Below are 13,879 nucleotides of genomic sequence, written 5' to 3'. Positions count from 1 at the left end.
AGGGTTAGTCTCATTGTGATAAGGCTCGGAGTTAACTCCCTCCACGCGTACAATACTTAGTTCCTCTAATGGGCCCGTACAAAATTACAAAGCCCACAAAGCTCTGTCGTCGGAAAATTGTATCATTAGTCATTACCTCTCATTGGCGATTTTCTTACCTGAGCAATATTACCAACAACAAAATTACGAGAATTGGAGATATCAAACAATATATATATATATATATATATCTCTCTCTCTCTCTTAAATAAAACATTTCTATATATACTTCAGGTCAATGTACAAGTTAATAATAATAATAAAACCCTCAACTTGCCAAAGGAAAAAGGCATGCCTATTGTGGGAGGTGAGAGCCTCCATCAGGTGGAGAAGATCCTGATGGGTTATTGACGCTTTGGAAGCCAAGAACTGGTCTGGCAAGGAAATTAGGATAATCCAAACCAAGAGTGTTTGTTCTCGTCGAAGCCACAGGAGTAGTGGCTGCAATTGTAGGTTGAATAGAGGCTGATGCTGAAGAAGAAGCCCTCTCGAATGCCAAGTGTGGACGGGGAAGACCCATGTGGAGTTGAGGAGCAAATTGCATGGCATTTGCTAATTCCATACGAAGGCGAAAATTCTCTCTCTCCAAAGCAGCATTCTGATGGTGCAGAATCTGGCGCTCTACCTCCCATGACATCCGCTCAGCCTCCAGACTTCTTAGTGGCTTAGTTAGGCTCACAAAGTTCACTCTTGGAATACCTGATGAGTACATGTTCAGCTCAAAGGGAGCCCCGCCCTCAAAAACCGTAGTCCCTGGCTGATTTTCATGGAAGTCGCTCCAACTGCGTTCCCTATCACCTTCGGAAAATCCATCCTATAAGAATATGGGGATTGGGGAAGCCCCAAAATTAAATAGTGAGCCATGAGTCAAATTAAAAAACAAGACAATATAAATTTTTCAACTTTTTTTTTGTACAGTATATGAGATGTCAAATTGTGAATAGTGTGTGTAAGTATACATATTAAGGATAAGTTTTCATTGGAACTAGTTTAAAACTCCAAATCCATATAATCACTAAAAGGTAGTCACTGTTAGGCTGGCATCAACCGAGTGTCCAAATGTTGGGATGTAAGTTAAAGTAGTTATTAAGTTAGTTCTATTAGTTGAAGTTAGTTAGAGTGGTTATAACAAATACAGTTGGTTTTAATTCTGTCATAGCACTTGTAGGAGCTCGGTGATACTCTTTTTATGTTAATCATTTACTCTACTAAGTATAAATAGGAAATAACATGGCACTTTGTTATGTATTACTCTAAAATCTAAATGAGAAAATTTAGTCCTTTAATTAAACAAAAATATTTTTTTGAATTATTATCCAATACGTGAATTTTTTAACTTTTTGAATGAAAGGTAGAATAATTTGAATTCAAAAAACTTGTTTTGATACCATAAAAAATTACTATTCTTCTTAAAAAAAAACGTAGAAATGATAAATTTTATTATTTAATTATTAATCTAACATTAGGAAAACTCTAACTCGGCAAGAACAATGTGAAGACCATAGGATATGGGCCATTTGGCTAAGAAGTCAAAGGATAGGTGTTTCCACAACCATTACCTCAGCCTCCACAAGAGCACTGTGGTCCTCAGGAACAACGGTCGGATCCTCCAAAATCGTAGCGGTCAGCTCACAATGCTGTGCAATTGAGACATCCTCCTTATCCTGTAAATGAGCAGCAAGCTCCTCGTCCCACTGCTGTTGGGTTGTCACTCGAGCTGACAAGCATCCACGCTTAGATGCATCTAAAGAGGTGGCAATCCCTTTTTTCTTATCATCAAATCTAGACTTCTGCATTTAAAAAAAGAAAAAAAGAAATAACAAGTAAATCAATAGATCGAAACATAAGAACCACTTATGAAACTCTAATACAATTGTGAGATAGTATATAAGTGTCCATTTAAGAACAATTTATTTAACTGAAATTGAAAATTTATTCTGAAAGTACTGTAGATAAAAGTAAAAATTAGCTGAAATAGTACGGTAGGACCCATGAATAGTAACAAAATAATCTAAATAGTAAAATAAACTGGTTTTTTAAGCCAATGTCAAATGCAACCTAAGTCTTGTAGGTTATTAAAGTTGACCTGTAAATCAGAAGGATTGATTTTCTTATCACCAGCCATTGGTTGATCTGTTGAAACATCTTCATCTAAAAAATCATCCTTATAAGGAAGTGATGCATTCTTGACCATTGCTTCAAAATAGGAGTGGCAATCCTTCTTATCATTCTCATTAATTAGGTTGACCCCAAACTTCTTCACTTGGAAACCACCGCTTATGCGTATTGAATATTCCACTTCATCTCCGGCTTCCAACAGATGTGGCATATGATGTAGCGGTACAAATTGCAACCACATATGTTCTTGACATGGTATTACACGACTATTTTTTTGTTGACACTGCCACTCAATGCCCTTGGTTCTATTTTTGAATTTATAGGAAACAGTGAATCCGTGAATATCATGAAAGCTGCTTGCAAATACAGCACATAGAAACCATCCTCGAATCTCTTGCTTCACTAGTGAGGGCACAACAAAAGATAAAATTGATCCCTTACTCACCACCGGCACCAGGGCGTCAAACCAGTCTGGAAACTCACCCCCAGGGCGGAAAACACTAAAACTATCGGTTGCAATCAATTCCTAATACATTAAAATCATTAGTAATGAATTTTGGTCCAAAAACCAAATTCGATCAAACAAGAATAGAGACAAGAGAGATACATTGAGAAGCTTGTTTTTTGGGTTACTAGTACGATTCTTCTTGAGCACTTTGGAGCAGCCAAAACATTGCAGCTGTTTTGATAGTTCCCAATTTAGTCCAGTAAAAATCCATACAAGGGACGTGGTGTTGCTTGCATCCATCGCTTTTAAACCTGTTGGAAGCTCATCAAGTGATTGAAATCTTCCGCATAGGCTCAAATCAAGACTCGTGAGTTGGTTAAGGAAATTGAATGTAACTTGCAAATGACTTGGATAGATTTTACTAGTAAGCGAACCCAAACGATCAAGTTCCTCTGGGACTTCAATCGATTGAAATCTTCTGCATAAGCTCAAATCAAGCCTCGGGAGTTGATTAGGGAAACTGAGTGTAAGCATACGACTTCGATAGATTTTACTAGTAAGCGAATTCCAACGATCAAGTTCCTCTGGGACTTCATTCGCACCTTTTACTCCCCTGGAGACAATACGAAGATAAAAAACTACACTTTGACCTCTTCTAACAATTTTAAATCCTACCGAGCTTTGCAGGGATAAGCACACCTATACAAAGATTGTAGACAAATTAGTACATGAAAAATAAAAGTAGTGTCTATTCGTTATTAACCAGAAAAAAGAATACAATCATTTTGTTTTCTACATTTAAACTTAATCATATACAGGACGGACTCAGAATTTTAAGTTAGTGGAGGCTGAAGTATAAAGAAAAAAAAAAACATCCATATAGTTTTAAAAAATTATAAATACACAAAACTATTGTTTCTAAATACATTAAAATGTAATCATCTATCAATAAAGACAAAAACAAAAACAAAATAATGCTTTTTTTTAATACTAGGCTAGTTAGGATTTTGTTTTTTGAAGTTAGAGCATTCACAGTGGTGGTGCTAAAAATTTTAACTTTTAGTATTTCAAAAAACTACTTTATCTTTTTAACACCTCACTTTACAATACACTAAATATTAAATGTTCTATTTTTTTTATAACTTCATTTAAAATAATATAAACAACTCATTAAAATAATAAGGAAGATAGAGAATTTGAGTTTTTTAATTGAAAGAAGAAATATAATCTTAATAAAATATTGTATTTTATTTTTAACAACTTGCTAAAGTCAACTGGTATTTATACTAGTTTACTGTAATGGCAAAAAATTTAGCTTTAACTTCTCCAATAACACATTATTTTTTTTGTTCTTTGGTGGTAAAATAGTTTTTTTTTTTTTTTTTGCTTGCTAAAATACAATTATAATTGTGAACATTTTATTGTTTTTTTTTTTTTTTTTTAATTTTTGGGTTAGATAGTTGCTATTTGGCTTAAGCTAGCTAGACTAATTGGGAAGAAGGAGGTCCAACTATAAAATGAAATATAGAATGACCCTGATCATATATCAATATGTAATTTTACATTTTTCAATTCTTGAAAATTATTTATTATTAATTTTTTAGCAATTTCTTTCAAATTTACAAGATAGCTTAAATTCTCTTATAAAATCAGAATTATGTTAGCATATCCTATCTACCATCTAATTTCAAACCAAAATATAAAAATCTTCTTTAAGAACAAAAAAGATATATATGGCTTTGGGAAAAAAATGATGAATGAATGACTACCATAGTCCATAGTGGGAGAAAAAAAAATGAGAAAAATGCAAAAACCAAACAATTTGACCCAAAAATAATGCTTTTAATTTAACTCTTTCGAATTCCATGTCTATTATTTGAATTCCACCTCCCTACATCTCCACTTTCTATCTAAAAAATTAAAATAAAAATTAACTCTATCAAATTATCCTCCATTATGTTTTACCCCAAGAATACATATAGACATATTAGCCTTCACTTTTTTTTTTTACAACTGAATTTAGTAAATTAACTAGGAAAAAATACAGAAATTGAAAGAAAGTTTTTTTTTTTTTTCAATCCCAACCTTTCAACATTTTCTAGTCAAGAAAATAGAATCACTAACAATATTAATCCAAAAATTTTCTTCTTTAGCCAGGCTTATTTCTAGCGAGAAAATGGAAGAACACGGGCAACAGCCTTTGCTTCAACGAGCATTGTAGTCAGTATTATGGATCTGTTTGGATACCGTTTATTGCTGAAAACTGAAAACTAAAAACATTGTAGCAAAATAATTTTTAAATGTGTGAATAGTACCATGAGACCCAGTTTTAATGAAAATTTTGATGAATTCCGTACTTGTAGGTCCCATGAACAGTGCACGGGACCCACTAAAAAACACAAACGCCAGCTTTAACGCAGACGCTAGTGTATCCAAATGCTCACTAAGGACTTGTAAGTACTGGTGGTTCTTGGACACTTCTTAAGGTGGTTCAACTCTTTGATGCACAAAACCTCTAAACTTTAAGTATTTATTAACTAAAAAATATTTTCTCCCTTTATCTAGAAGTTTCATTAGAATCTTTTTAGACCAACTAAATTCTTTCTTTTCTCTCTCTAAAAAAAAAAAAAAAAAGAGTTACTTAAATTCTTTTTTCTTTTTTTGTTAAGAAAAAACAACTTAATTTTGGATAATTATAGAATACTCCAAAAGTACCATAAATACACTCCCCTAGATATACCATAAATAGTTACTCCATCCTCTAACATAACAGTGAGTTCCGCTATTAAATTCATGATAGCTAGAATGCATAATTCATGTAAGAGAAGTGAGTATACATTTATGGTGCTCTTGGAGTATTCTATAATTTTCCATTAGTTCTTGAATGAGAATTAAATGTCTTTTCTATAATTTTTTTTAAAAAAAATTACAATATATACTATATATAAAAAATAAAATAAAAATAAAATAAAAAACTTATTATAAGTACTAAATAAAAAAAAATAAAAACTTTAAAGAAGAAAAATCAGGGGCCGGGGCCCATGGCCTTCCTTAATATTTTTTGGTTTGAACCCTCCTTGAAATCTATACACAATCAGTCTCTGGCCTCATGAATCTCAACCAAGCTATCAGTTGGCCCATATAAGATGAAGTGGCGTTACATGTATCCACCTCTCACAAAGGGGATACATAATAGATTTCTCCATATAGATCCTTTAGGACCTTGAAGTAGGCATTGGTGATTCCTAGGAATATATTCGGTGTTCTCTTTGGGAGATAGGAATGAAGGACAACACCATAGTGCAAGTACTTTACACAAATCTGTTTCCCCACCCAGAAGAAAAGTTCTGAATTAATATCAATTTGAATTCAAAAGATAAAAACACGTTAAGATGAAAACAAATACTTTCATGCCTTGTCTCTCCAATCTTCTAGTTCTTTTAATCCCCACCATTCTGGTATTGATTCTTTTACTAATCTACTATAAGACATTTAGATAGGATTCATGTTTGCATAATGCTTCTACTGGTTTGAGCCATCACCAAGTACTAGGGACAATAAATTACGTAGATGATAGAAAGTAAAGCATGTGGGATTACACGAACCTTAACAATGTCTTTAATTGGTAGAGGAAGACTCCTGGAAAGGTCAATATCAGCTGGGAGATGAAACTCTTCGTGCATTCTATTCAATATAAAATCAATCAGGCTGAATATTCTATCATTTGATAGAAGCTCTGGCGGAACCTGACAAATTTTCAAGGTAAGCTGACAGAGAATTTCACAGCATTGAAGTTCCAGTGGTGGTAAAAGAAAAGGAAGATGAGTTACTGCACTCTCCAAGTGCCTTCGCTTCCCCTGAACACCACCATTATTGGTGAAATCCTGCAATGAGTAGAGGCAAAAGTCGAATCATCACCATCATTGTTAGTCGTTAATGTTTAATCCTGCAATGATTTAATGTTTAATAAATCAAGGGTCTAAATTTTGCCACCTCATTTAAAACTAATTAACTTTAGTTTAGTTTAACCATAGTTAAATGTTTATCATGGTTAAATTTTAAATGAGGTAGACCTTAGATTTTTTATTCTAACTTTAAATTATGACCTTGAAATAGAGAGTTATTTCAACTTGAAATTGAGAGAATCCAAATCCCAAAAGCCTATATTTTCATCAAACAAAAGAGAGGAAGAGAAGAGACCTTCTGGGGGAAAAGCTTTCTGTTAAAACAGACACTTCCCAATGGAACTTCAGAAGATGTGCGGTGCGTTAAAAGCTTTCTGATAAAACCGACACTTCCCAATGGAACTTCAGAAGATATACGGAGTGAATAACATGTTGTTAATGGCGATTTGAATCCAAAGCTCGGTACCATGTCTAGCTTTGTGCAGCCAGAAAGGTTTACACAAAACTCTAAATTGTAAATACCTAGGGGAAGCTTCCAAAGGTTTTTACAGTCTTTAAGATCCAAAGTAACTAGCTTGCTGAGATCTATAACAGACTCGTGAACCTCGACCAAATTAGTACAATTATTAAGAAGCAACACCTCCAGATTATCTATGCCTGAGAAATCTGGTGTTCTCCTTAGGTGATAGGAATGACTAACATCAAGAAATTTCAACTTTTTCAGAATCTGTTCCCTCACACAAAAAAGGAAATACTAAATTAATATCCATATGAATTCAAAATATCAAAAAACAGAAATAATATGAGCAAGAATATACACACACATACACACTTGCATACCTTGGTTCCTGTCCAAAGTTCTATCAAGCTACTATAGGGCATGTAAAGAGCAACAAGATTTTCCAAGTACAAGTCTGCTGGTACGGATTCCATGGGGAACCCATACCATTCTAGATATCTTAGCTTCTTGGAAGGACATTGGAAATTCCCCTTCAAGCGTGCATAATTTAGTTGAAGCACTCTTAGCTGATGCATCTTCGAAAAGGCTTTGGCATCAACTTGCAAATTGTGAACCCCAGGACAATTTAGCATGATGCCTTTAACTACTTTTCTTTCCTAATAGAACAAAACATTGTGCAAAAGTCATCTTTTAGGGAAATTGTAATTTACATGCATAATTGCATATATATATATATATATAAGCACACCACTGTGTATAAAACAGGGTAGCATCCTATTACTGATTGTGATGCAAAGGCAAAGTGACTCTACAACAAACAATTTGAGAAACAGGTACTATGTCTACAGTTCTTCTAGTGGTGTGCAATACAGTACGTAAATCATCTATTATTTCTCTAAATAAGGTAAGTTGGCCCTAAATTCTTATCCAATCAACATAAGCATCTGAATCTTACCTCGTCATGTTCCAATACATCAAGGACATCCTCACGATTCCATAGTCGGCTGCATTCTCTGCGGGCAACTTCTCTACCCATGTCTCTAATCATATCATGCATTGTCAACCGGTTTGAGCAATCAATTGCTACAAGACATTGACGGACCAAAACCGATAGATCACTTATAAGGCCTGAATATGAGTCTTGGAGTATTTTGAAAGCATACGTTTCTTTCATTCCAACCATGAAGCATGCAAGATCTAGAAACAACTCTTTCTGTGTGTCACATAGTGAATTAAAACTCACCATAAGCTTCTCTTGAATTTCTTTGTCAGGTATTCCTTTTAATGTTTTCAATGTACATTCCCATTCATCTATGCTCTTGTCAGACAAATTGGAACCCAAAACTGTAAGTACCAATGGAAGCCCTCCAGCATAACCGATTACTTGCTCTGACAACTCTGCATGATCTTTATTAGGATGGTCTTTTTCAAATGCATGCCAACTGAAGAGCTTAATAGACTCATGGTAATCCAATGTCGGTGGCATATATATCTTAGACTCATCCACCTTAGCCAATTTGAGCATAGACTTATCTCTTGTTGTAATGATAATCATACTTCCTGGTTGAAAATAACTTCGCCTAATGGCCAGTTTATCTAATTGGTCTTGGTGATCCACATTATCAAGAACAAGAAGAACCCTATTACACCATGCTCTATCTTTCAAAACCGTAGTTCCTTGATCAACAAGTGTTATTTTTATATTGTCCTTTGCATGGATGCTGGAGAGAATTTTCTCCTGTAAATGAATCAGACCTTCTGGGTGCTTAGAATCTCCTCCTACATTTGCAAGAAAGCAACTTCCATCAAAGTTTCTTTGTAGTTGGTTATATATAGCTTTGGCAATTGTTGTTTTGCCAATGCCGCCAATCCCCCAAATTCCAACCATGCAAACTTCACTTGAACTACTACTTAACAGCTTATTGAGTTCCTGCACTCGAGACTCAATCCCAACTGGATAGGGTGCAACAGTAAGGTGTGTCTTCACATTTAGTTTGCTGACAATGTCTTCAATAATTTCTTCTGTAAATTTTGACTCACAACTGCCAACATGTATCCACCATAAAAGAGAAGTCAGTGATAATTTAATAAGATGAAACTAACCTAGAAAACATAATAAATCAGCAAAATCCCACAAAATGTAATTGGTTGTGTGTATTTTTGGATAACAAATAAACTACTTCAAAAGTAATGGACAAAATTTTTCTTCAAACTGGTTTGGAAGAACCCCTCCAACATACACAGTGACTAATAAAATCATCCATGTGTATAGACAAAGTTTAGCTCCAAACCAAATGAGAGCTATTTCCTTAGACCCACCACATGGTACTTTATAAAACTATCCATGTATATTATTTAAACAAATCACATAACTTATTAAAAAAGTCACAAGACTAAAACTATACATGAATGATCTCTTCAATCATCTTATAATGAGTTGGAGAAAAATAGCTCTAAAATTATTTGAAACTAAATTATTTTCTCATGTGTATTATTTAAACAAGTTATATTATCACATTAAAATAAGTTATACAACTAAAAGTGCATCTGAATTGTTTTATCAATCACCAAGTAGTTTGGTTCGAAAATTTTCCTCTCAACTGATTTCAAGAAATTTTTTTTTTTTTTTTTTTTTGGGAAAATTAATTGACAATATAAGAAGAAAGGGATAGTGCATATATTCGGTACTATGCGGCACATTTTTGGTATGTATCTTTTGTACACCTATTATAATAATATATTCTATATTATTGAATCCAATTCAAAATCAATGGTGTAAAATGTAAATGAGAGAAAAATATTGTATGTGTCGATCTCATAAGACTCATATCTCACTAAGAGTACTAGTATTGGTAGTGCTAAAAAGCCATATTATTTTTTTTAGTACCATCAAATACCAAAATGTGACTACATTGGTGGAGCCAAAGTCATATTTTTTTGCTCCACAGCTACAGTGCACAGTTACTTTTGGTTGTGCACTGTCTGTGCACTATAGCTCATATGTAAAAAATATATATTATTAAATTGTTGTGTTCACATTACTTTTTAATAAAAAAATCTTTTTTGGTTGTGTTTACACTGCTTTTTAATGATTTTTTTATATTATTTTAATCAAATAGCTAAAAATATAGATCCATTGGGTGTATTGTAAAGTAAGAAGGTAAAATAGATAAAGTTGTTTTTTATGGCTTGTGGATGCTCTAACATATGTGTCTCATGAGAAGCGCTAGTGTGCAGGGCGACTCTACCCTTTCTTTAGGGGGTTCAAATGAACCCCTGACTTCAATTTTTTCTTTATATTTAATATTTTTTTGTTAGTTTAATACTTTAATTTATTCTTAAAAACATTATTTTTCACACTCTAACTTAAATTTTTTACAACCTTATTACAAGTATTTCCAACTCTAAGAGTAAGTGTTTGTGAATTATAAGTGTCACTCTTTATTATATATTTATATTATATGCGTGTGAGTTTGTCTAATATTGATTGTGTGCATTACTTTTTGTTATAATGTTATTTGTGTAAATAATGATGTGATGTATGTGGAAGTATGTGTATAATATAAATATAAGGGAAATATTTTGATACCACTTTCACAGGAAATATAACAATTGCCCTAAGGGCATCTGTTAACATGATCTAAATATAAAATAACTTTATATAATATAGTAATAGAAAGGGTTTGTTACATGTGTGTGTATTGTTATCATGTTATAATAATTTTTTGTTATAAAGTCAGAAAAGTTCAAGAAAAAATTTGTAAAGTTAGTAATTGTTCACGTATTTGATTTGTTAAGTAGACACGTAGTGTATTATTTTATGTATGAATAAATATAGTTGTGTGCGTCAATAATTTTTTTTTTTTGATATATGTGCGTCAATAATTAATACAAAACCAATAAGTTAAGTTTATCTATTTAGTTTAAAATATTTTTATAAAAAAAAAAAACAAATAGATAATAATAACTATATAAAAATAAAAATTAGAAAAACTTAACAAAATAAAATAAAATAGTCATAGTTGACAATAAATACTCATGAACTATAACGTAATAATTCAAAAAAAATTTTTTTTGAGAAACGTAATAATTCAAAATTTGAAAATTTGGAGTAGGAAATGGTAAAATTTCCTTTTTTTTTTTTTTTTGATAACCCAATATATTCTAGTTTTCTTTTTATTAAAAATTTTTTCATTTAAGTTTTTTTTGTGACTCCTAAACAAAATTTTTAAAGCCCCCACTGCTAGTGTGCCACATTTTTACAAGCAAAAAAATGAATTACCGATGTGCAGGATTTTGCGAGTCCCAGCCAGACAAGCTTGCAGCCTCAGCCAAAGCAGCCCTCCACCTGTCCACCTTGCCTACCCCAAAACGCTCCTCATGCCTGACAAACGCTTTCTCTAAACTCCCCTTCTGATTTCGAAGGTGGGAAGGATCAACCTCGTAGAAAACGGGCAGCACAATTTGTGGCAGATTCCGTTTGCATTCCATGATCTTCCCCAGCTCTTCGAGACACCATCTCGAATCAGCATAGTTTTCCGAAAAGACTATAACAGCAATCCTGGACTTCTGTATTGCCTTCTCTAGCTCGGTCCAGATATCTTTCCCTCTCTCAAGCTTTCTGTTATCTTCAAAACTGTGAATCCCGCTCCGGTCCAACGCGGCAAATAGGTGGTCGATAAACTTATAGCGGGTATCTTTGCCCCGGAAACTGACAAAGACATCGTAACTCCATGGTTGGTTGGATGAGGATGAAGAAGAACAGGTTTCTTGGGCCATGAAGGCAGGAAATTTTTACCTTATTTACAGTATTTTTAGCATAAAATTTTTGGTATTAGTTAAATAAACTATTCCAAACCCATAATACATGTATATTGTATAGACTTGGAAGATGATCTTTTACCTAAGAACCACCGAGAAGCTGGAAGGAAAGCGGAAACGATGGAAATGAATTGGAAAATGGGCACTGAAGACCGAAGACTGAAGTGAATGGATGCTTCCGGGACACGCTCTGGCTTTGCTTTTATAGACCATTTCTTTTACACTCTTTCACACGAAAAAACCAAACCTCTATTTTGAGGAGGAGTTTCCCGATAAATTTCCCTCAAATGAAAGTGTGTGTCCACGCGTTATACAGGGGTCCACTATCCACGCGTCTGCTTCTCTTTTTTGGTCAGTCCTCAATTTTTTTTATGCATGCTGCAACTCTAGAGGACAAAAATAGCTAAATACTACTATATTTCAAAATTTTTGAAACTCGAATTTTTTCTTTTTTCTTTTGAAACTGAAACTTGAATTTATAAAACTCAATTTTAACATAAAATTAGAGTTTACAAAATCAGGTATTTTAAAAAAGTTCACTTGAAACTCGAGTTTATGAAACTTGAGTTCCTTGTGATATAATTCTTATTGCCTCTTTTTTGACAAATTTTTAAGTTCCTCTTTTTCCTCTGGAAGAACCAAGTTATTGTCACAAATCTAGAACAGTTTGGAAGTGAAGTGGATAATTTGAAATTTTGTTGGTGGCTTAATTGGGTGACGTTGATGTAATAAATAAAATAAAACAAAAGTATTCAACTATATGTCTATATGTCATTGAATTGTAATGTAAAGAGAATCTGCCGTAAAATATGCAGTATTAATTAGGTGATGGCTTTTTTTTTAATGAGAAATTAGGTGATGACTTTAATTGTGAGGGATTTCAATTTTCAACCTCATCATGAAGGTTGTTACGAAAAAGAAGATATTTTTCAGATATTTGTTTTAAGTTCTAGAAAATACATTGGAAAAGTATTTTCAGTATTTGATCGTGCATGTAAAAGCATTTTTCAAGAAAATATTTTCCCTTTTGCCCCTCAGTATAAAACATTTTACAGGAAAATGCCAAAAAAATATACCTATATTACTGTAGGGACACGATTATTTAACGGCCCTGGAATGACGTTGGGCTCATACACAAAAGATCCCTCACAATACGATTTGTAGAGAATGGGCTTAAAAGGTTTGGCTTTGATCAAGGGGCGATGGTTCGGTCATGATTTTAGGGGGGCTCATGTGGAAAAGGGTTCGGCCTGAGCATCCACATCCTACAGCGTCGTAGCCTGAGGGGTTGGACTCCTCGGACTAAGTCCGAGGAGCATCAGGTTCTTCCCCTTCTCCTCCTTTTTTTCCTTGGCTTTCGTTTCCTTTTATACTCGTATTCCTCCCTCTCTTTAGGGTCCACGTGTGAACTTTACCTTCGGGGCAGAGGACTTGTCCTATCAGCCTATACCTCCAGTGGTTGGGAGTAGACGTAAAGGTTTGAATAGCATGGTCAAGAATAGGGGCTTGTCAGGCACAGAGTTCTCTACTACAGTATTGGCAGCCTTTTCACTTATCCTATCCGTGCACTAAACTCATCCTTGACAATAGGTCTCCTCAGATCAGGCCCTGGGCCTTGATATAGAGCGGGCCTGGGCCATGAATTTTCTGGCCCACAATAGCCCCTCAAAATCCTGCTGCCCGACTTTTAGTTGGGGAGGAGGGTTTTGGTGACTTTGGGCCCACATCACGGCTCGTTCAAGTTCTGCACTCCACTCATGCTTTTGTTTTTACATTCGCATGGGAGGCGTGCCAAGTCAAGAGTCATCCCTTCGTTCGCGAGTACTCTGAAGTTTCAACAATCGAAGCGCGCCTTCCCGAGGATCTTGAGATCCTACGGTTGTGGATGGTGTGGGAAATTGAGCCAGAGCTGCCTTGTCTGCAGCGCGTCTTGGGAATTTGCTCAAATTAAATTACTTGACACCTCCTTACCCTCTATATAAGTAGGACAGGTGGTTGCTCTCCTGGCATATAAACCCTTCTGCTCTCTTCAGAATCATAACCCTTTGTCCATACCCAGTTCCCTCCTCCGGTGTCATCTTCCCTTTG

General features: G+C 34.3%; 1 protein-coding gene across 1 annotated transcript; it reads right to left on the bottom strand.

Annotated features, from left to right (window-relative positions):
- Positions 1-251: 251 nt before the first annotated feature.
- LOC126724755 (disease resistance protein RUN1-like) lies at positions 252-12,011 on the bottom strand. Its single transcript, XM_050429134.1, has 10 exons — positions 11,874-12,011; positions 11,253-11,768; positions 7,926-9,012; positions 7,351-7,626; positions 6,806-7,237; positions 6,211-6,489; positions 2,765-3,304; positions 2,126-2,683; positions 1,599-1,829; positions 252-853 (listed from the first exon to the last, which is right to left on the bottom strand). Exons 2-10 carry the CDS (start codon positions 11,747-11,749, stop codon positions 335-337), a joined length of 4,419 nt encoding a protein of 1,472 aa, XP_050285091.1. The 5' UTR covers positions 11,750-11,768; positions 11,874-12,011; the 3' UTR covers positions 252-334.
- Between the last annotated feature and the right edge of the window lie 1,868 nt (positions 12,012-13,879).

This window comes from Quercus robur, chromosome 5, assembly GCF_932294415.1.
Source record: "Quercus robur chromosome 5, dhQueRobu3.1, whole genome shotgun sequence".
Lineage (NCBI taxonomy): Eukaryota > Viridiplantae > Streptophyta > Magnoliopsida > Fagales > Fagaceae > Quercus > Quercus robur.
Note: the sequence above shows the minus strand (reverse complement) of the source record. Positions and strands in the feature narration are given on the sequence as shown.